This window comes from Microtus oregoni, unplaced genomic scaffold, assembly GCF_018167655.1.
Source record: "Microtus oregoni isolate MIOR12 unplaced genomic scaffold, Mior012 000023F_ref0000262, whole genome shotgun sequence".
In the NCBI taxonomy this organism is placed as follows: Eukaryota; Metazoa; Chordata; class Mammalia; order Rodentia; family Cricetidae; genus Microtus; species Microtus oregoni.
In genome coordinates this window covers 2,130,988-2,146,571 of record NW_024543082.1, presented here as the reverse complement: position 1 = coordinate 2,146,571, position 15,584 = coordinate 2,130,988, and the positions used below count along the sequence as shown (strand labels likewise).

At 45.1% G+C, this 15,584-nt stretch overlaps 2 protein-coding genes across 2 annotated transcripts; both read right to left on the bottom strand.

The window, feature by feature from the left end:
- Window positions 1-719: 719 nt before the first annotated feature.
- Window positions 720-2,992, bottom strand: LOC121462046 (mucin-4-like). Its single transcript, XM_041673467.1, has 2 exons — window positions 1,706-2,992; window positions 720-839 (listed from the first exon to the last, which is right to left on the bottom strand). The coding sequence occupies exons 1-2, from the start codon at window positions 2,573-2,575 to the stop codon at window positions 720-722; spliced, it is 990 nt and encodes a 329-aa protein (XP_041529401.1). The 5' UTR covers window positions 2,576-2,992.
- Window positions 2,993-6,254: 3,262 nt separating this feature from the next.
- LOC121462045 (mucin-4-like) lies at window positions 6,255-11,257 on the bottom strand. The gene is made up of 2 exons (XM_041673466.1): window positions 6,821-11,257; window positions 6,255-6,374 (listed from the first exon to the last, which is right to left on the bottom strand). The coding sequence occupies exons 1-2, from the start codon at window positions 11,255-11,257 to the stop codon at window positions 6,255-6,257; spliced, it is 4,557 nt and encodes a 1,518-aa protein (XP_041529400.1).
- Between the last annotated feature and the right edge of the window lie 4,327 nt (window positions 11,258-15,584).

The following is a 15,584-nucleotide window of genomic DNA, read 5'->3' as shown; positions in this document are numbered from 1 at the left end:
TGTGGAGGTTCTGAGAAGCCTCAGTAGCAGTGATGGGTGTTGTCACCATTGACAAGACATTTGTGGAACTTGTTTTTGACACATCAGTATTGACAGGTGTGGAACTTGGAGAAACTGTTGGCGATGTGATTCCTGTATTTCCTGAGGAGAACTCTATAGAGAATGCTGTTGTTGGCTCCTCTGACATGGTTGAGTTTGTGTTGAGGATGGTGGTAGTGAGAAGATCAGTTGTTTCAGCTGGAGATGATGTCCCATGGGACAGTGTCTGTGCAGGAGGTGAGCCACTTGGGGAAGGAGAAAAACTTGATGTGGTCACCTCTGTGTGTGTGGTTTGAGGTGTGCTGCTGGTCTCCATAGTTTCAGTGTGGAGGCTCTGAGAAGATGTTGGCAATTCCCGAGTGGAAGTGATGGGTGTTGTGACTGTTGACAGGACATTTGGTGAATTTGTCATTGACACTTCAGTGTTGACAGGTATAGTACTTTCAGAAACTGTTGGCGATGTGATTCCTGTATTTCCTGGGGTGGAATCTGTAGATAATGGTATTGTTTGAACCTCTGATATGGTTGGTTTGGTGTTGGTGAAACCAGAGATGAATACATTGGCTGTTTCTTCTGGAGATGATGTCCCTTGGGATGTTCTCTGTGCAGGAGGTGAGCCACTTGTAAAAGGTGGAAAAGTTGATGTGGTCACCGCTGTGAGTGTGGTTTGAGGTGTGCTGCTAGTGTCCATGCTTCCAGTGTGGAGGTTCTGAGAAGATGCTGGCAATGCCTGAGTAGAAATGATGGGAGATGTCACATTTGATAGGAAATTTGGAGAACTTGTCTTTGAGCCAGAAGTACTGTGAGAAACAGTTGGAGTTGTGGTCCCTGTATTTTCTGAGGTGGAATCTGTAGAGGATACTTCTATTGGGACCTCTGATGGGGTTTGGTTTGGGTTGGTGACGCTGGAAGTATATAGGTTGGTTGTTTCTTCTGTAGATGGTATCCCTTGCGATGCTGTCTGTGCAGGAGGTGAGTCACTTGTGGAAGTTGGAAGAGTTGATGTGGTCACCTCTGTGTTTGTGCTTTGAGGTGTGCTGCTGGTCTCTGTATTTCCAGGGTGGCCATTCTGAGATGTTAACAATTCCTTAGTAACAGTGATAGGTGATGTCACCGTTGACAGCACATTTGTTGAATTCGTCATTAAGTCATCAGTATTGACAGGTACAGAACTTTGAGAAAAAGTTGGCAATGTGGTCTCAGTATTTCCTAAGGTGTAATCTGTAGAGAATGCTGCTGTTGGTACCTCTGATATGGTTGGTTTGGTATTGGTGACACTGGAGGTGGAGAAGTTGGTAGTTTCTTCTGGAGATGGTATCCCTTGGGATGCTGTCTGTTCAGGAGTTGAGCCACTTGGGGAAGGAGAAAAACTTGATGTGGTCACCTCTGTGTGAGTGGTTTGAGGTGTGCTGCTGGTCTCCATTGTTTTAGTGTGGAGGTTCTGAGAAGATGTTAACAATTCCTGAGTAGCAGTGATGGGTGTTGTTACTGTTGACAGGACATTTGGTGAATTTGTCATTGACACATCAGTATTAACAGGTATAGAACTTTGAGAAGCTGTTGGGGATGTAACTCCTAAATTTCCTGAGATGGAATCTGTAGAGAATGCTGCTGTTGAAGCATCTCGTATGGTTGGTTTGGTGTTGGTGACTATTGAGGTGAATACATTGGTTGTTTCTTCTGGAGAAGATGTCCCCTGGGATGTTGTCTGTGCAGGAGGTGAGCCACTTGTGAAAGGTGAAAAAGTCGATGTGGTCACCGCTGTGAGTGTGGTTTGAGGCGTGCTGCTGGTCTCCATGCTTCCAGTGTGGAGGTTCTGAGAAGCCTCAGTAGCAGTGATGGGTGTTGTCACCATTGACAAGACATTTGTGGAACTTGTTTTTGACACATCAGTATTGACAGGTGTGGAACTTGGAGAAACTGTTGGCGATGTGATTCCTGTATTTCCTGAGGAGAACTCTATAGAGAATGCTGTTGTTGGCTCCTCTGACATGGTTGAGTTTGTGTTGAGGATGGTGGTAGTGAGAAGATCAGTTGTTTCAGCTGGAGATGATGTCCCATGGGACAGTGTCTGTGCAGGAGGTGAGCCACTTGGGGAAGGAGAAAAACTTGATGTGGTCACCTCTGTGTGTGTGGTTTGAGGTGTGCTGCTGGTCTCCATAGTTTCAGTGTGGAGGCTCTGAGAAGATGTTGGCAATTCCCGAGTGGAAGTGATGGGTGTTGTGACTGTTGACAGGACATTTGGTGAATTTGTCATTGACACTTCAGTGTTGACAGGTATAGTGCTTTCAGAAACTGTTGGCGATGTGATTCCTGTATTTCCTGGGGTGGAATCTGTAGATAATGGTATTGTTTGAACCTCTGATATGGTTGGTTTGGTGTTGGTGAAACCAGAGATGAATACATTGGCTGTTTCTTCTGGAGATGATGTCCCTTGGGATGTTCTCTGTGCAGGAGGTGAGCCACTTGTAAAAGGTGGAAAAGTTGATGTGGTCACCGCTGTGAGTGTGGTTTGAGGTGAGCTGCTAGTGTCCATGCTTCCAGTGTGGAGGTTCTGAGAAGATGCTGGCAATGCCTGAGTAGAAATGATGGGAGATGTCACATTTGATAGGAAATTTGGAGAACTTGTCTTTGAGCCAGAAGTACTGTGAGAAACAGTTGGAGTTGTGGTCCCTGTATTTTCTGAGGTGGAATCTGTAGAGGATACTTCTATTGGGACCTCTGATGGGGTTTGGTTTGGGTTGGTGACGCTGGAAGTATATAGGTTGGTTGTTTCTTCTGTAGATGGTATCCCTTGCGATGCTGTCTGTGCAGGAGGTGAGTCACTTGTGGAAGTTGGAAGAGTTGATGTGGTCACCTCTGTGTTTGTGCTTTGAGGTGTGCTGCTGGTCTCTGTATTTCCAGGGTGGCCATTCTGAGATGTTAACAATTCCTTAGTAACAGTGATAGGTGATGTCACCGTTGACAGCACATTTGTTGAATTCGTCATTAAGTCATCAGTATTGACAGGTACAGAACTTTGAGAAAAAGTTGGCAATGTGGTCTCAGTATTTCCTAAGGTGTAATCTGTAGAGAATGCTACTGTTGATACCTCTGATATGGTTGGTTTGGTATTGGTGACACTGGAGGTGGAGAAGTTGGTAGTTTCTTCTGGAGATGGTATCCCTTGGGATGCTGTCTGTTCAGGAGTTGAGCCACTTGGGGAAGGAGAAAAACTTGATGTGGTCACCTCTGTGTGAGTGGTTTGAGGTGTGCTGCTGGTCTCCATTGTTTTAGTGTGGAGGTTCTGAGAAGATGTTAACAATTCCTGAGTAGCAGTGATGGGTGTTGTTACTGTTGACAGGACATTTGGTGAATTTGTCATTGACACATCAGTATTAACAGGTATAGAACTTTGAGAAGCTGTTGGGGATGTAACTCCTATATTTCCTGAGATGGAATCTGTAGAGAATGCTGCTGTTGAAGCATCTCGTATGGTTGGTTTGGTGTTGGTGACTATTGAGGTGAATACATTGGTTGTTTCTTCTGGAGAAGATGTCCCCTGGGATGTTGTCTGTGCAGGAGGTGAGCCACTTGTGAAAGGTGAAAAAGTCGATGTGGTCACCGCTGTGAGTGTGGTTTGAGGCGTGCTGCTGGTCTCCATGCTTCCAGTGTGGAGGTTCTGAGAAGCCTCAGTAGCAGTGATGGGTGTTGTCACCATTGACAAGACATTTGTGGAACTTGTTTTTGACACATCAGTATTGACAGGTGTGGAACTTGGAGAAACTGTTGGCGATGTGATTCCTGTATTTCCTGAGGAGAACTCTATAGAGAATGCTGTTGTTGGCTCCTCTGACATGGTTGAGTTTGTGTTGAGGATGGTGGTAGTGAGAAGATCAGTTGTTTCAGCTGGAGATGATGTCCCATGGGACAGTGTCTGTGCAGGAGGTGAGCCACTTGGGGAAGGAGAAAAACTTGATGTGGTCACCTCTGTGTGTGTGGTTTGAGGTGTGCTGCTGGTCTCCATAGTTTCAGTGTGGAGGCTCTGAGAAGATGTTGGCAATTCCCGAGTGGAAGTGATGGGTGTTGTGACTGTTGACAGGACATTTGGTGAATTTGTCATTGACACTTCAGTGTTGACAGGTATAGTACTTTCAGAAACTGTTGGCGATGTGATTCCTGTATTTCCTGGGGTGGAATCTGTAGATAATGGTATTGTTTGAACCTCTGATATGGTTGGTTTGGTGTTGGTGAAACCAGAGATGAATACATTGGCTGTTTCTTCTGGAGATGATGTCCCTTGGGATGTTCTCTGTGCAGGAGGTGAGCCACTTGTAAAAGGTGGAAAAGTTGATGTGGTCACCGCTGTGAGTGTGGTTTGAGGTGAGCTGCTAGTGTCCATGCTTCCAGTGTGGAGGTTCTGAGAAGATGCTGGCAATGCCTGAGTAGAAATGATGGGAGATGTCACATTTGATAGGAAATTTGGAGAACTTGTCTTTGAGCCAGAAGTACTGTGAGAAACAGTTGGAGTTGTGGTCCCTGTATTTTCTGAGGTGGAATCTGTAGAGGATACTTCTATTGGGACCTCTGATGGGGTTTGGTTTGGGTTGGTGACGCTGGAAGTATATAGGTTGGTTGTTTCTTCTGTAGATGGTATCCCTTGCGATGCTGTCTGTGCAGGAGGTGAGTCACTTGTGGAAGTTGGAAGAGTTGATGTGGTCACCTCTGTGTTTGTGCTTTGAGGTGTGCTGCTGGTCTCTGTATTTCCAGGGTGGCCATTCTGAGATGTTAACAATTCCTTAGTAACAGTGATAGGTGATGTCACCGTTGACAGCACATTTGTTGAATTCGTCATTAAGTCATCAGTATTGACAGGTACAGAACTTTGAGAAAAAGTTGGCAATGTGGTCTCAGTATTTCCTAAGGTGTAATCTGTAGAGAATGCTACTGTTGATACCTCTGATATGGTTGGTTTGGTATTGGTGACACTGGAGGTGGAGAAGTTGGTAGTTTCTTCTGGAGATGGTATCCCTTGGGATGCTGTCTGTTCAGGAGTTGAGCCACTTGGGGAAGGAGAAAAACTTGATGTGGTCACCTCTGTGTGAGTGGTTTGAGGTGTGCTGCTGGTCTCCATTGTTTTAGTGTGGAGGTTCTGAGAAGATGTTAACAATTCCTGAGTAGCAGTGATGGGTGTTGTTACTGTTGACAGGACATTTGGTGAATTTGTCATTGACACATCAGTATTAACAGGTATAGAACTTTGAGAAGCTGTTGGGGATGTAACTCCTATATTTCCTGAGATGGAATCTGTAGAGAATGCTGCTGTTGAAGCATCTCGTATGGTTGGTTTGGTGTTGGTGACTATTGAGGTGAATACATTGGTTGTTTCTTCTGGAGAAGATGTCCCCTGGGATGTTGTCTGTGCAGGAGGTGAGCCACTTGTGAAAGGTGAAAAAGTCGATGTGGTCACCGCTGTGAGTGTGGTTTGAGGCGTGCTGCTGGTCTCCATGCTTCCAGTGTGGAGGTTCTGAGAAGCCTCAGTAGCAGTGATGGGTGTTGTCACCATTGACAAGACATTTGTGGAACTTGTTTTTGACACATCAGTATTGACAGGTGTGGAACTTGGAGAAACTGTTGGCGATGTGATTCCTGTATTTCCTGAGGAGAACTCTATAGAGAATGCTGTTGTTGGCTCCTCTGACATGGTTGAGTTTGTGTTGAGGATGGTGGTAGTGAGAAGATCAGTTGTTTCAGCTGGAGATGATGTCCCATGGGACAGTGTCTGTGCAGGAGGTGAGCCACTTGGGGAAGGAGAAAAACTTGATGTGGTCACCTCTGTGTGTGTGGTTTGAGGTGTGCTGCTGGTCTCCATAGTTTCAGTGTGGAGGCTCTGAGAAGATGTTGGCAATTCCCGAGTGGAAGTGATGGGTGTTGTGACTGTTGACAGGACATTTGGTGAATTTGTCATTGACACTTCAGTGTTGACAGGTATAGTGCTTTCAGAAACTGTTGGCGATGTGATTCCTGTATTTCCTGGGGTGGAATCTGTAGATAATGGTATTGTTTGAACCTCTGATATGGTTGGTTTGGTGTTGGTGAAACCAGAGATGAATACATTGGCTGTTTCTTCTGGAGATGATGTCCCTTGGGATGTTCTCTGTGCAGGAGGTGAGCCACTTGTAAAAGGTGGAAAAGTTGATGTGGTCACCGCTGTGAGTGTGGTTTGAGGTGAGCTGCTAGTGTCCATGCTTCCAGTGTGGAGGTTCTGAGAAGATGCTGGCAATGCCTGAGTAGAAATGATGGGAGATGTCACATTTGATAGGAAATTTGGAGAACTTGTCTTTGAGCCAGAAGTACTGTGAGAAACAGTTGGAGTTGTGGTCCCTGTATTTTCTGAGGTGGAATCTGTAGAGGATACTTCTATTGGGACCTCTGATGGGGTTTGGTTTGGGTTGGTGACGCTGGAAGTATATAGGTTGGTTGTTTCTTCTGTAGATGGTATCCCTTGCGATGCTGTCTGTGCAGGAGGTGAGTCACTTGTGGAAGTTGGAAGAGTTGATGTGGTCACCTCTGTGTTTGTGCTTTGAGGTGTGCTGCTGGTCTCTGTATTTCCAGGGTGGCCATTCTGAGATGTTAACAATTCCTTAGTAACAGTGATAGGTGATGTCACCGTTGACAGCACATTTGTTGAATTCGTCATTAAGTCATCAGTATTGACAGGTACAGAACTTTGAGAAAAAGTTGGCAATGTGGTCTCAGTATTTCCTAAGGTGTAATCTGTAGAGAATGCTACTGTTGATACCTCTGATATGGTTGGTTTGGTATTGGTGACACTGGAGGTGGAGAAGTTGGTAGTTTCTTCTGGAGATGGTATCCCTTGGGATGCTGTCTGTTCAGGAGTTGAGCCACTTGGGGAAGGAGAAAAACTTGATGTGGTCACCTCTGTGTGAGTGGTTTGAGGTGTGCTGCTGGTCTCCATTGTTTTAGTGTGGAGGTTCTGAGAAGATGTTAACAATTCCTGAGTAGCAGTGATGGGTGTTGTTACTGTTGACAGGACATTTGGTGAATTTGTCATTGACACATCAGTATTAACAGGTATAGAACTTTGAGAAGCTGTTGGGGATGTAACTCCTATATTTCCTGAGATGGAATCTGTAGAGAATGCTGCTGTTGAAGCATCTCGTATGGTTGGTTTGGTGTTGGTGACTATTGAGGTGAATACATTGGTTGTTTCTTCTGGAGAAGATGTCCCCTGGGATGTTGTCTGTGCAGGAGGTGAGCCACTTGTGAAAGGTGAAAAAGTCGATGTGGTCACCGCTGTGAGTGTGGTTTGAGGCGTGCTGCTGGTCTCCATGCTTCCAGTGTGGAGGTTCTGAGAAGCCTCAGTAGCAGTGATGGGTGTTGTCACCATTGACAAGACATTTGTGGAACTTGTTTTTGACACATCAGTATTGACAGGTGTGGAACTTGGAGAAACTGTTGGCGATGTGATTCCTGTATTTCCTGAGGAGAACTCTATAGAGAATGCTGTTGTTGGCTCCTCTGACATGGTTGAGTTTGTGTTGAGGATGGTGGTAGTGAGAAGATCAGTTGTTTCAGCTGGAGATGATGTCCCATGGGACAGTGTCTGTGCAGGAGGTGAGCCACTTGGGGAAGGAGAAAAACTTGATGTGGTCACCTCTGTGTGTGTGGTTTGAGGTGTGCTGCTGGTCTCCATAGTTTCAGTGTGGAGGCTCTGAGAAGATGTTGGCAATTCCCGAGTGGAAGTGATGGGTGTTGTGACTGTTGACAGGACATTTGGTGAATTTGTCATTGACACTTCAGTGTTGACAGGTATAGTGCTTTCAGAAACTGTTGGCGATGTGATTCCTGTATTTCCTGGGGTGGAATCTGTAGATAATGGTATTGTTTGAACCTCTGATATGGTTGGTTTGGTGTTGGTGAAACCAGAGATGAATACATTGGCTGTTTCTTCTGGAGATGATGTCCCTTGGGATGTTCTCTGTGCAGGAGGTGAGCCACTTGTAAAAGGTGGAAAAGTTGATGTGGTCACCGCTGTGAGTGTGGTTTGAGGTGAGCTGCTAGTGTCCATGCTTCCAGTGTGGAGGTTCTGAGAAGATGCTGGCAATGCCTGAGTAGAAATGATGGGAGATGTCACATTTGATAGGAAATTTGGAGAACTTGTCTTTGAGCCAGAAGTACTGTGAGAAACAGTTGGAGTTGTGGTCCCTGTATTTTCTGAGGTGGAATCTGTAGAGGATACTTCTATTGGGACCTCTGATGGGGTTTGGTTTGGGTTGGTGACGCTGGAAGTATATAGGTTGGTTGTTTCTTCTGTAGATGGTATCCCTTGCGATGCTGTCTGTGCAGGAGGTGAGTCACTTGTGGAAGTTGGAAGAGTTGATGTGGTCACCTCTGTGTTTGTGCTTTGAGGTGTGCTGCTGGTCTCTGTATTTCCAGGGTGGCCATTCTGAGATGTTAACAATTCCTTAGTAACAGTGATAGGTGATGTCACCGTTGACAGCACATTTGTTGAATTCGTCATTAAGTCATCAGTATTGACAGGTACAGAACTTTGAGAAAAAGTTGGCAATGTGGTCTCAGTATTTCCTAAGGTGTAATCTGTAGAGAATGCTGCTGTTGATACCTCTGATATGGTTGGTTTGGTATTGGTGACACTGGAGGTGGAGAAGTTGGTAGTTTCTTCTGGAGATGGTATCCCTTGGGATGCTGTCTGTTCAGGAGTTGAGCCACTTGGGGAAGGAGAAAAACTTGATGTGCTCACCTCTGTGTGAGTGGTTTGAGGTGTGCTGCTGGTCTCCATTGTTTTAGTGTGGAGGTTCTGAGAAGATGTTAACAATTCCTGAGTAGCAGTGATGGGTGTTGTTACTGTTGACAGGACATTTGGTGAATTTGTCATTGACACATCAGTATTAACAGGTATAGAACTTTGAGAAGCTGTCGGGGATGTAACTCCCATATTTCCTGAGATGGAATCTGTAGAGAATGCTGCTGTTGAAGCATCTCGTATGGTTGGTTTGGTGTTGGTGACTATTGAGGTGAATACATTGGTTGTTTCTTCTGGAGAAGATGTCCCCTGGGATGTTGTCTGTGCAGGAGGTGAGCCACTTGTGAAAGGTGAAAAAGTCGATGTGGTCACCGCTGTGAGTGTGGTTTGAGGCGTGCTGCTGGTCTCCATGCTTCCAGTGTGGAGGTTCTGAGAAGCCTCAGTAGCAGTGATGGGTGTTGTCACCATTGACAAGACATTTGTGGAACTTGTTTTTGACACATCAGTATTGACAGGTGTGGAACTTGGAGAAACTGTTGGCGATGTGATTCCTGTATTTCCTGAGGAGAACTCTATAGAGAATGCTGTTGTTGGCTCCTCTGACATGGTTGAGTTTGTGTTGAGGATGGTGGTAGTGAGAAGATCAGTTGTTTCAGCTGGAGATGATGTCCCATGGGACAGTGTCTGTGCAGGAGGTGAGCCACTTGGGGAAGGAGAAAAACTTGATGTGGTCACCTCTGTGTGTGTGGTTTGAGGTGTGCTGCTGGTCTCCATAGTTTCAGTGTGGAGGCTCTGAGAAGATGCTGGCAATTCCCGAGTGGAAGTGATGGGTGTTGTGACTGTTGACAGGACATTTGGTGAATTTGTCATTGACACTTCAGTGTTGACAGGTATAGTACTTTCAGAAACTGTTGGTGATGTGATTCCTGTATTTCCTGGGGTGGAATCTGTAGATAATGGTATTGTTTGAACCTCTGATATGGTTGGTTTGGTGTTGGTGAAACCAGAGATGAATACATTGGCTGTTTCTTCTGGAGATGATGTCCCTTGGGATGTTCTCTGTGCAGGAGGTGAGCCACTTGTAAAAGGTGGAAAAGTTGATGTGGTCACCGCTGTGAGTGTGGTTTGAGGTGAGCTGCTAGTGTCCATGCTTCCAGTGTGGAGGTTCTGAGAAGATGCTGGCAATGCCTGAGTAGAAATGATGGGAGATGTCACATTTGATAGGAAATTTGGAGAACTTGTCTTTGAGCCAGAAGTACTGTGAGAAACAGTTGGAGTTGTGGTCCCTGTATTTTCTGAGGTGGAATCTGTAGAGGATACTTCTATTGGGACCTCTGATGGGGTTTGGTTTGGGTTGGTGACGCTGGAAGTATATAGGTTGGTTGTTTCTTCTGTAGATGGTATCCCTTGCGATGCTGTCTGTGCAGGAGGTGAGTCACTTGTGGAAGTTGGAAGAGTTGATGTGGTCACCTCTGTGTTTGTGCTTTGAGGTGTGCTGCTGGTCTCTGTATTTCCAGGGTGGCCATTCTGAGATGTTAACAATTCCTTAGTAACAGTGATAGGTGATGTCACCGTTGACAGCACATTTGTTGAATTCGTCATTAAGTCATCAGTATTGACAGGTACAGAACTTTGAGAAAAAGTTGGCAATGTGGTCTCAGTATTTCCTAAGGTGTAATCTGTAGAGAATGCTGCTGTTGATACCTCTGATATGGTTGGTTTGGTATTGGTGACACTGGAGGTGGAGAAGTTGGTAGTTTCTTCTGGAGATGGTATCCCTTGGGATGCTGTCTGTTCAGGAGTTGAGCCACTTGGGGAAGGAGAAAAACTTGATGTGCTCACCTCTGTGTGAGTGGTTTGAGGTGTGCTGCTGGTCTCCATTGTTTTAGTGTGGAGGTTCTGAGAAGATGTTAACAATTCCTGAGTAGCAGTGATGGGTGTTGTTACTGTTGACAGGACATTTGGTGAATTTGTCATTGACACATCAGTATTAACAGGTATAGAACTTTGAGAAGCTGTCGGGGATGTAACTCCTATATTTCCTGAGATGGAATCTGTAGAGAATGCTGCTGTTGAAGCATCTCGTATGGTTGGTTTGGTGTTGGTGACTATTGAGGTGAATACATTGGTTGTTTCTTCTGGAGAAGATGTCCCCTGGGATGTTGTCTGTGCAGGAGGTGAGCCACTTGTGAAAGGTGAAAAAGTCGATGTGGTCACCGCTGTGAGTGTGGTTTGAGGCGTGCTGCTGGTCTCCATGCTTCCAGTGTGGAGGTTCTGAGAAGCCTCAGTAGCAGTGATGGGTGTTGTCACCATTGACAAGACATTTGTGGAACTTGTTTTTGACACATCAGTATTGACAGGTGTGGAACTTGGAGAAACTGTTGGCGATGTGATTCCTGTATTTCCTGAGGAGAACTCTATAGAGAATGCTGTTGTTGGCTCCTCTGACATGGTTGAGTTTGTGTTGAGGATGGTGGTAGTGAGAAGATCAGTTGTTTCAGCTGGAGATGATGTCCCATGGGACAGTGTCTGTGCAGGAGGTGAGCCACTTGGGGAAGGAGAAAAACTTGATGTGGTCACCTCTGTGTGTGTGGTTTGAGGTGTGCTGCTGGTCTCCATAGTTTCAGTGTGGAGGCTCTGAGAAGATGTTGGCAATTCCCGAGTGGAAGTGATGGGTGTTGTGACTGTTGACAGGACATTTGGTGAATTTGTCATTGACACTTCAGTGTTGACAGGTATAGTGCTTTCAGAAACTGTTGGCGATGTGATTCCTGTATTTCCTGGGGTGGAATCTGTAGATAATGGTATTGTTTGAACCTCTGATATGGTTGGTTTGGTGTTGGTGAAACCAGAGATGAATACATTGGCTGTTTCTTCTGGAGATGATGTCCCTTGGGATGTTCTCTGTGCAGGAGTTGAGCCACTTGTGAAAGTTGGAAAAGTCGATGTGGTCATCGCTGTGAGTGTGGTTTGAGGTGTGCTGCTGGTCCCCATTCTTTCAGTGTCCAGAGTCAGTGAAGATGTTGTCAGTTCCTGAGTGGAAGTGATGGGTGTTGACACAGTGGGCAATTCCTGTGGCGACGATGTCATTGAGAACTGTGTGGTAGCAGATGGAGAACTTGGAGTAACTACAGCACTTGTGTGCCCTGTGTCTACTGAGGGGGTTTCAGTGGAGGGCAAATTTGGAGGTGAACTGCTCCTGGTGTGAGCATACACAGAGGTTGTGTCTCCAGGAGTGGGAGTTCTCTGCAACTCTGCTTGTGTCACAGTGGTTCCCCTAGGGGAAGATGAATGAGTTGATGAGGACACTTCTGTTATGGGATTTTCAGATGGTCTGCTTGTCACACTGCTCTCAGTGTGGTCATTGTGAGAAGATGTTGCCAATTCCTGACTAGAGGTGATGGGAATTGGCACTGTTGAAAGTTCCTGTGGCGAAGATGTAACTGAGGCTTCTGTGTCAGTCCCTGAAGAGCTTTGGATAATGTCTGGAGCTGTGCTTCCAGGAGCAGAACCTGTAGAGGGTGCTGTGGTGTTCACCTCTGATGTGGTTGGGATGGTGTTGATGTTTGAAGAGGCCATGTTGGTTTTTTCACCTGGAGATGATATTGCTTGTGACATTGTCTGTGAAGGAGTTGAATAACTTGAGGGAGGAGAAAAACTTGATGTGGTCACCTCTGTAAAGGTGGTTTGAGGTGTGCTGCTAGTCTCTGTGCTTTTAGTGTGGAGGTTCTGAGAAGATGTTGGCCATTCCTGGGTAGCCGTGAAGGGTGTTTTCACTGTTGATAGGACATTTGGTGAGTTTGTATTTGAGACATCAGTAATGACTGGTATGGGAGTTTGAGATACTGTTGAAGGTTTGCTTCCTGTATCTTCTGAGGTGGAGTCTGTGGAGCTTTCTGTAATGGTCACTTGTGAAGTGATGAGAGCGGAGCTTCCACCACTGAAAGCAGATGAGGTAGCTGAATCTCCTGATGACAAAATCCCTGTCGGTGTCAGGGTAGATCCACTTTGGGAGGTCACATCTGTAAGGGTACTGGTTTGTGATTCACTGAATGTCTCTGTGCTTCCTGTCTCATGGGTTGGAGACTGTGAGGGTGATTCCTGAGTAGAGGTCTTGGATGTTGTTCCTGTGGAAATTTCCTTTGTTGTAGCTGTTTTTGATGTTTTTGTGGTGACTGGATTGGACCTTTGGTTAACCTCTCTTGATGTGTGTCCTGTATTTCTTGAAGCCATATCTGTAGGTGTTGCTGAGCTCATTTGAGGTGTGCTGGTGACAGTGTAAAAGGATGTGCTGATATCGTTACTCAGTGATGACATAGTCTGTGTTGTTGATGAAGAAAATGATGTCGCGAAAATTCCTTTAAATAAAAGAAACAATCACTTTATACAGTAATTTTTGTAAGGCATTTTTTTCTTTAACCATAGCAGTGAATTCTGCTCAAAGGCGCACACCAATTTACAGATAAATATTGCAGTAAGTAACTTGAATGGGGTTTTGCTTTCAGTATAGATGTTTCTGAAAGATAGTGACATCTGATGGATCCCGTGAAACCCTTTTTCTGCATGTCAATCTTATAAGCCAAGAATTATAGGTTGTAGTCTACAATACTACTTCATTCAAATACACACACAGATCATGTGATCAAAAACTTTCCAATTAAAGCTGTGCAGGAGGGTGGTTTGAACAGCATAGCAAATAATATCTTTCTGTTAGTATTTTTTATTGTGAGGAAGAAGAAAGTCAACATAATCACAGATCTAGCTTGCCTCAGTTCCATTCATCCTCAGCAAGACAGGTGGAAAATATTATTTTTAGGTTTTCTTCTTTCTCAGAGGAAAGGGACCCAGAAAAAGAAAAGTACCTAGGACTTGTGAGAGTCATAATGGAAGGCGATAAAAGAAAATCACAAGAGAGGGTTAGAGGACATGTTGTGGGATATTACTTTAACTATGTAAAGATAGGTTATTTTTTATGTTGTGGGATATTACTTTATGTAAAGATGTGTTACTCTTCTTTATGCTGCATTTTTATTAATTATGGAAGCTCAGCCTTAGTTTAGGGTTGTTTCTAACTAGTTCTTACAACTTAAACTAACCCATAGTTTTTAATCTATGTTATACTTGGCTCAGTTATCCTTACTCTGTCCTGCCCATCCTGCTTCTTTCACATCTGACTGGTGACTCACCTTTCTTTTTCCCTGAGACCTCTCTATTCCCAGAGGTCCTGACAAGCCTCTTCCCACCTACCTGTTGGCCATTCATACGCTGCATTTGTTTAACTAGGTAAAGATGTGTTACTGTTTTTACGCTGCCTGCCTAAGGCACCTGATTGGTCTAATGAAAAGCTGAATGGTAAATAGCTAAGCAGTAGAGGGAGAGGTTGGGCAGGCAGGCAGAGAGGATTAATAGGAGGAAAACCCTAGGCTTGGGAGCAGAGAGAATGAGGGAGAAAGAGAGGGAAGCACCCGGGGCCAGCCAGCTGCCTGTCAATGAGCTATGGAGTAGAAAATACAGAATAAAGGTTAAAAAAAGTCCCAAGGCAAAACATCTCTATGAAGAGAAAAGGGTTAATTTAAGTTTAAAAAGCTAGCCAAAAACTAACCTCAAATCTTGCCTAACAGTCACAACTAATAATAAGCATCCATGTCATAATTTAGGAGCTAGTTAGTGGCAAAAAAAAAAGCAAGCAAACAAACAACAACAACAACCCCCTGCTACAAGGACACCCTATTCACACCATTTTATCTACAAGTAGTCACTCTGCTCTGGAATTGTACAGTGTATGCGACCTATAGAGTCCCTCAGGGCAGCTTATTTTCACAGGAGAGAGAGAGAGAGGGAGAGAGAGAGAGAGAGAGAGAGAGAGAGAGAGAGAGGAGAGAGAGGAGATAGATGCATGCACAAACAAACAAGGTTGAGCAGTAGAGGGTACAAACACCATGTGTGGGTTAAGAACATAGCAACTGCTTAATATCCAAAGCGTACTTACATCCACCTCACAACATCTGCACAAATAAGGGCCACTATCCCTGCTTTCTACACAAGTAGGGGCCTCTTAGAGACCCGGCTTTTCCAAATTTTTCAGCTCTAAAAACCAGGACTACAATACCCAAGTTCCTAACCTCCACGTCAAAGTTCTCCATGTCCTTCAGTGCCATGTTGTGTAGGAAGTTAAGGACTACCAGGCTGAGACTTGTCGACCTGGAGTCTTCCTGGTGCTGTCCTGCCTTGCCAGAGGGGTGGCCCAGCGATGTCAAGGGATCAGAACATCTGGGTGCTGACAGTGTAGAAAAAGGTTTCCCTGTTGCTGTTTCCCTTTCACTGGATTCCTGGCGTCTGTGTTGTCGATGCTGCTCCTTCTCACCCCCTCCCCAAGGGAGCAGTTAGGACCGAGCAACATCTGGCACCCAGCACATGATTTGAATTTGCTTGACTGTTCAGAGTTCTTTTTTTCTTTCCGTCGTGGCTGTAATTTTTTTTTTCCCAGAACAGGTTCTAGTTGCCTTCCTCTCCTCACCCGCAGTGCTGGATGGTGTGCCTGACATGGTGTAAATCAACGAGAAGGCCCCTCCATGTTGTGTGTTCTCAGTCCCTTCAGTGGGAAAGTGTTGGGACCCCTGTACTTGACTTTTTTGTGATGTCTGTCACATTTGTCTGCCTGTCTGATTGGAAACTCCTAGGTCATATAGTGAGTTTGAAGTCAACCTCAACTACGTAATGAAACTATTTATCCAAACTCCACCCCAAAATGAAGAGAGAAAAAAATCCTAGAGCTGGG

Bases quoted from the DNA above. Each gene is read 5' to 3' on its own strand.
- LOC121462045 (XM_041673466.1), bottom strand. From the start codon at position 11,257: ATGTCAGAGGAGCCAACAACAGCATTCTCTATAGAGTTCTCCTCAGGA. The intron at 6,375-6,820 runs GTATCAACAGTA...TGTTTCTCACAG, and splicing joins CCAAACCAACCATATCAGAG to TACTTCTGGCTCAAAGACAA.
- LOC121462046 (XM_041673467.1), bottom strand. From the start codon at position 2,575: ATGGACACTAGCAGCTCACCTCAAACCACACTCACAGCGGTGACCACA. The intron at 840-1,705 runs GTATTCACCTCA...TGTTTCTCACAG, and splicing joins CTCCAGAAGAAACAACCAAT to TACTTCTGGCTCAAAGACAA.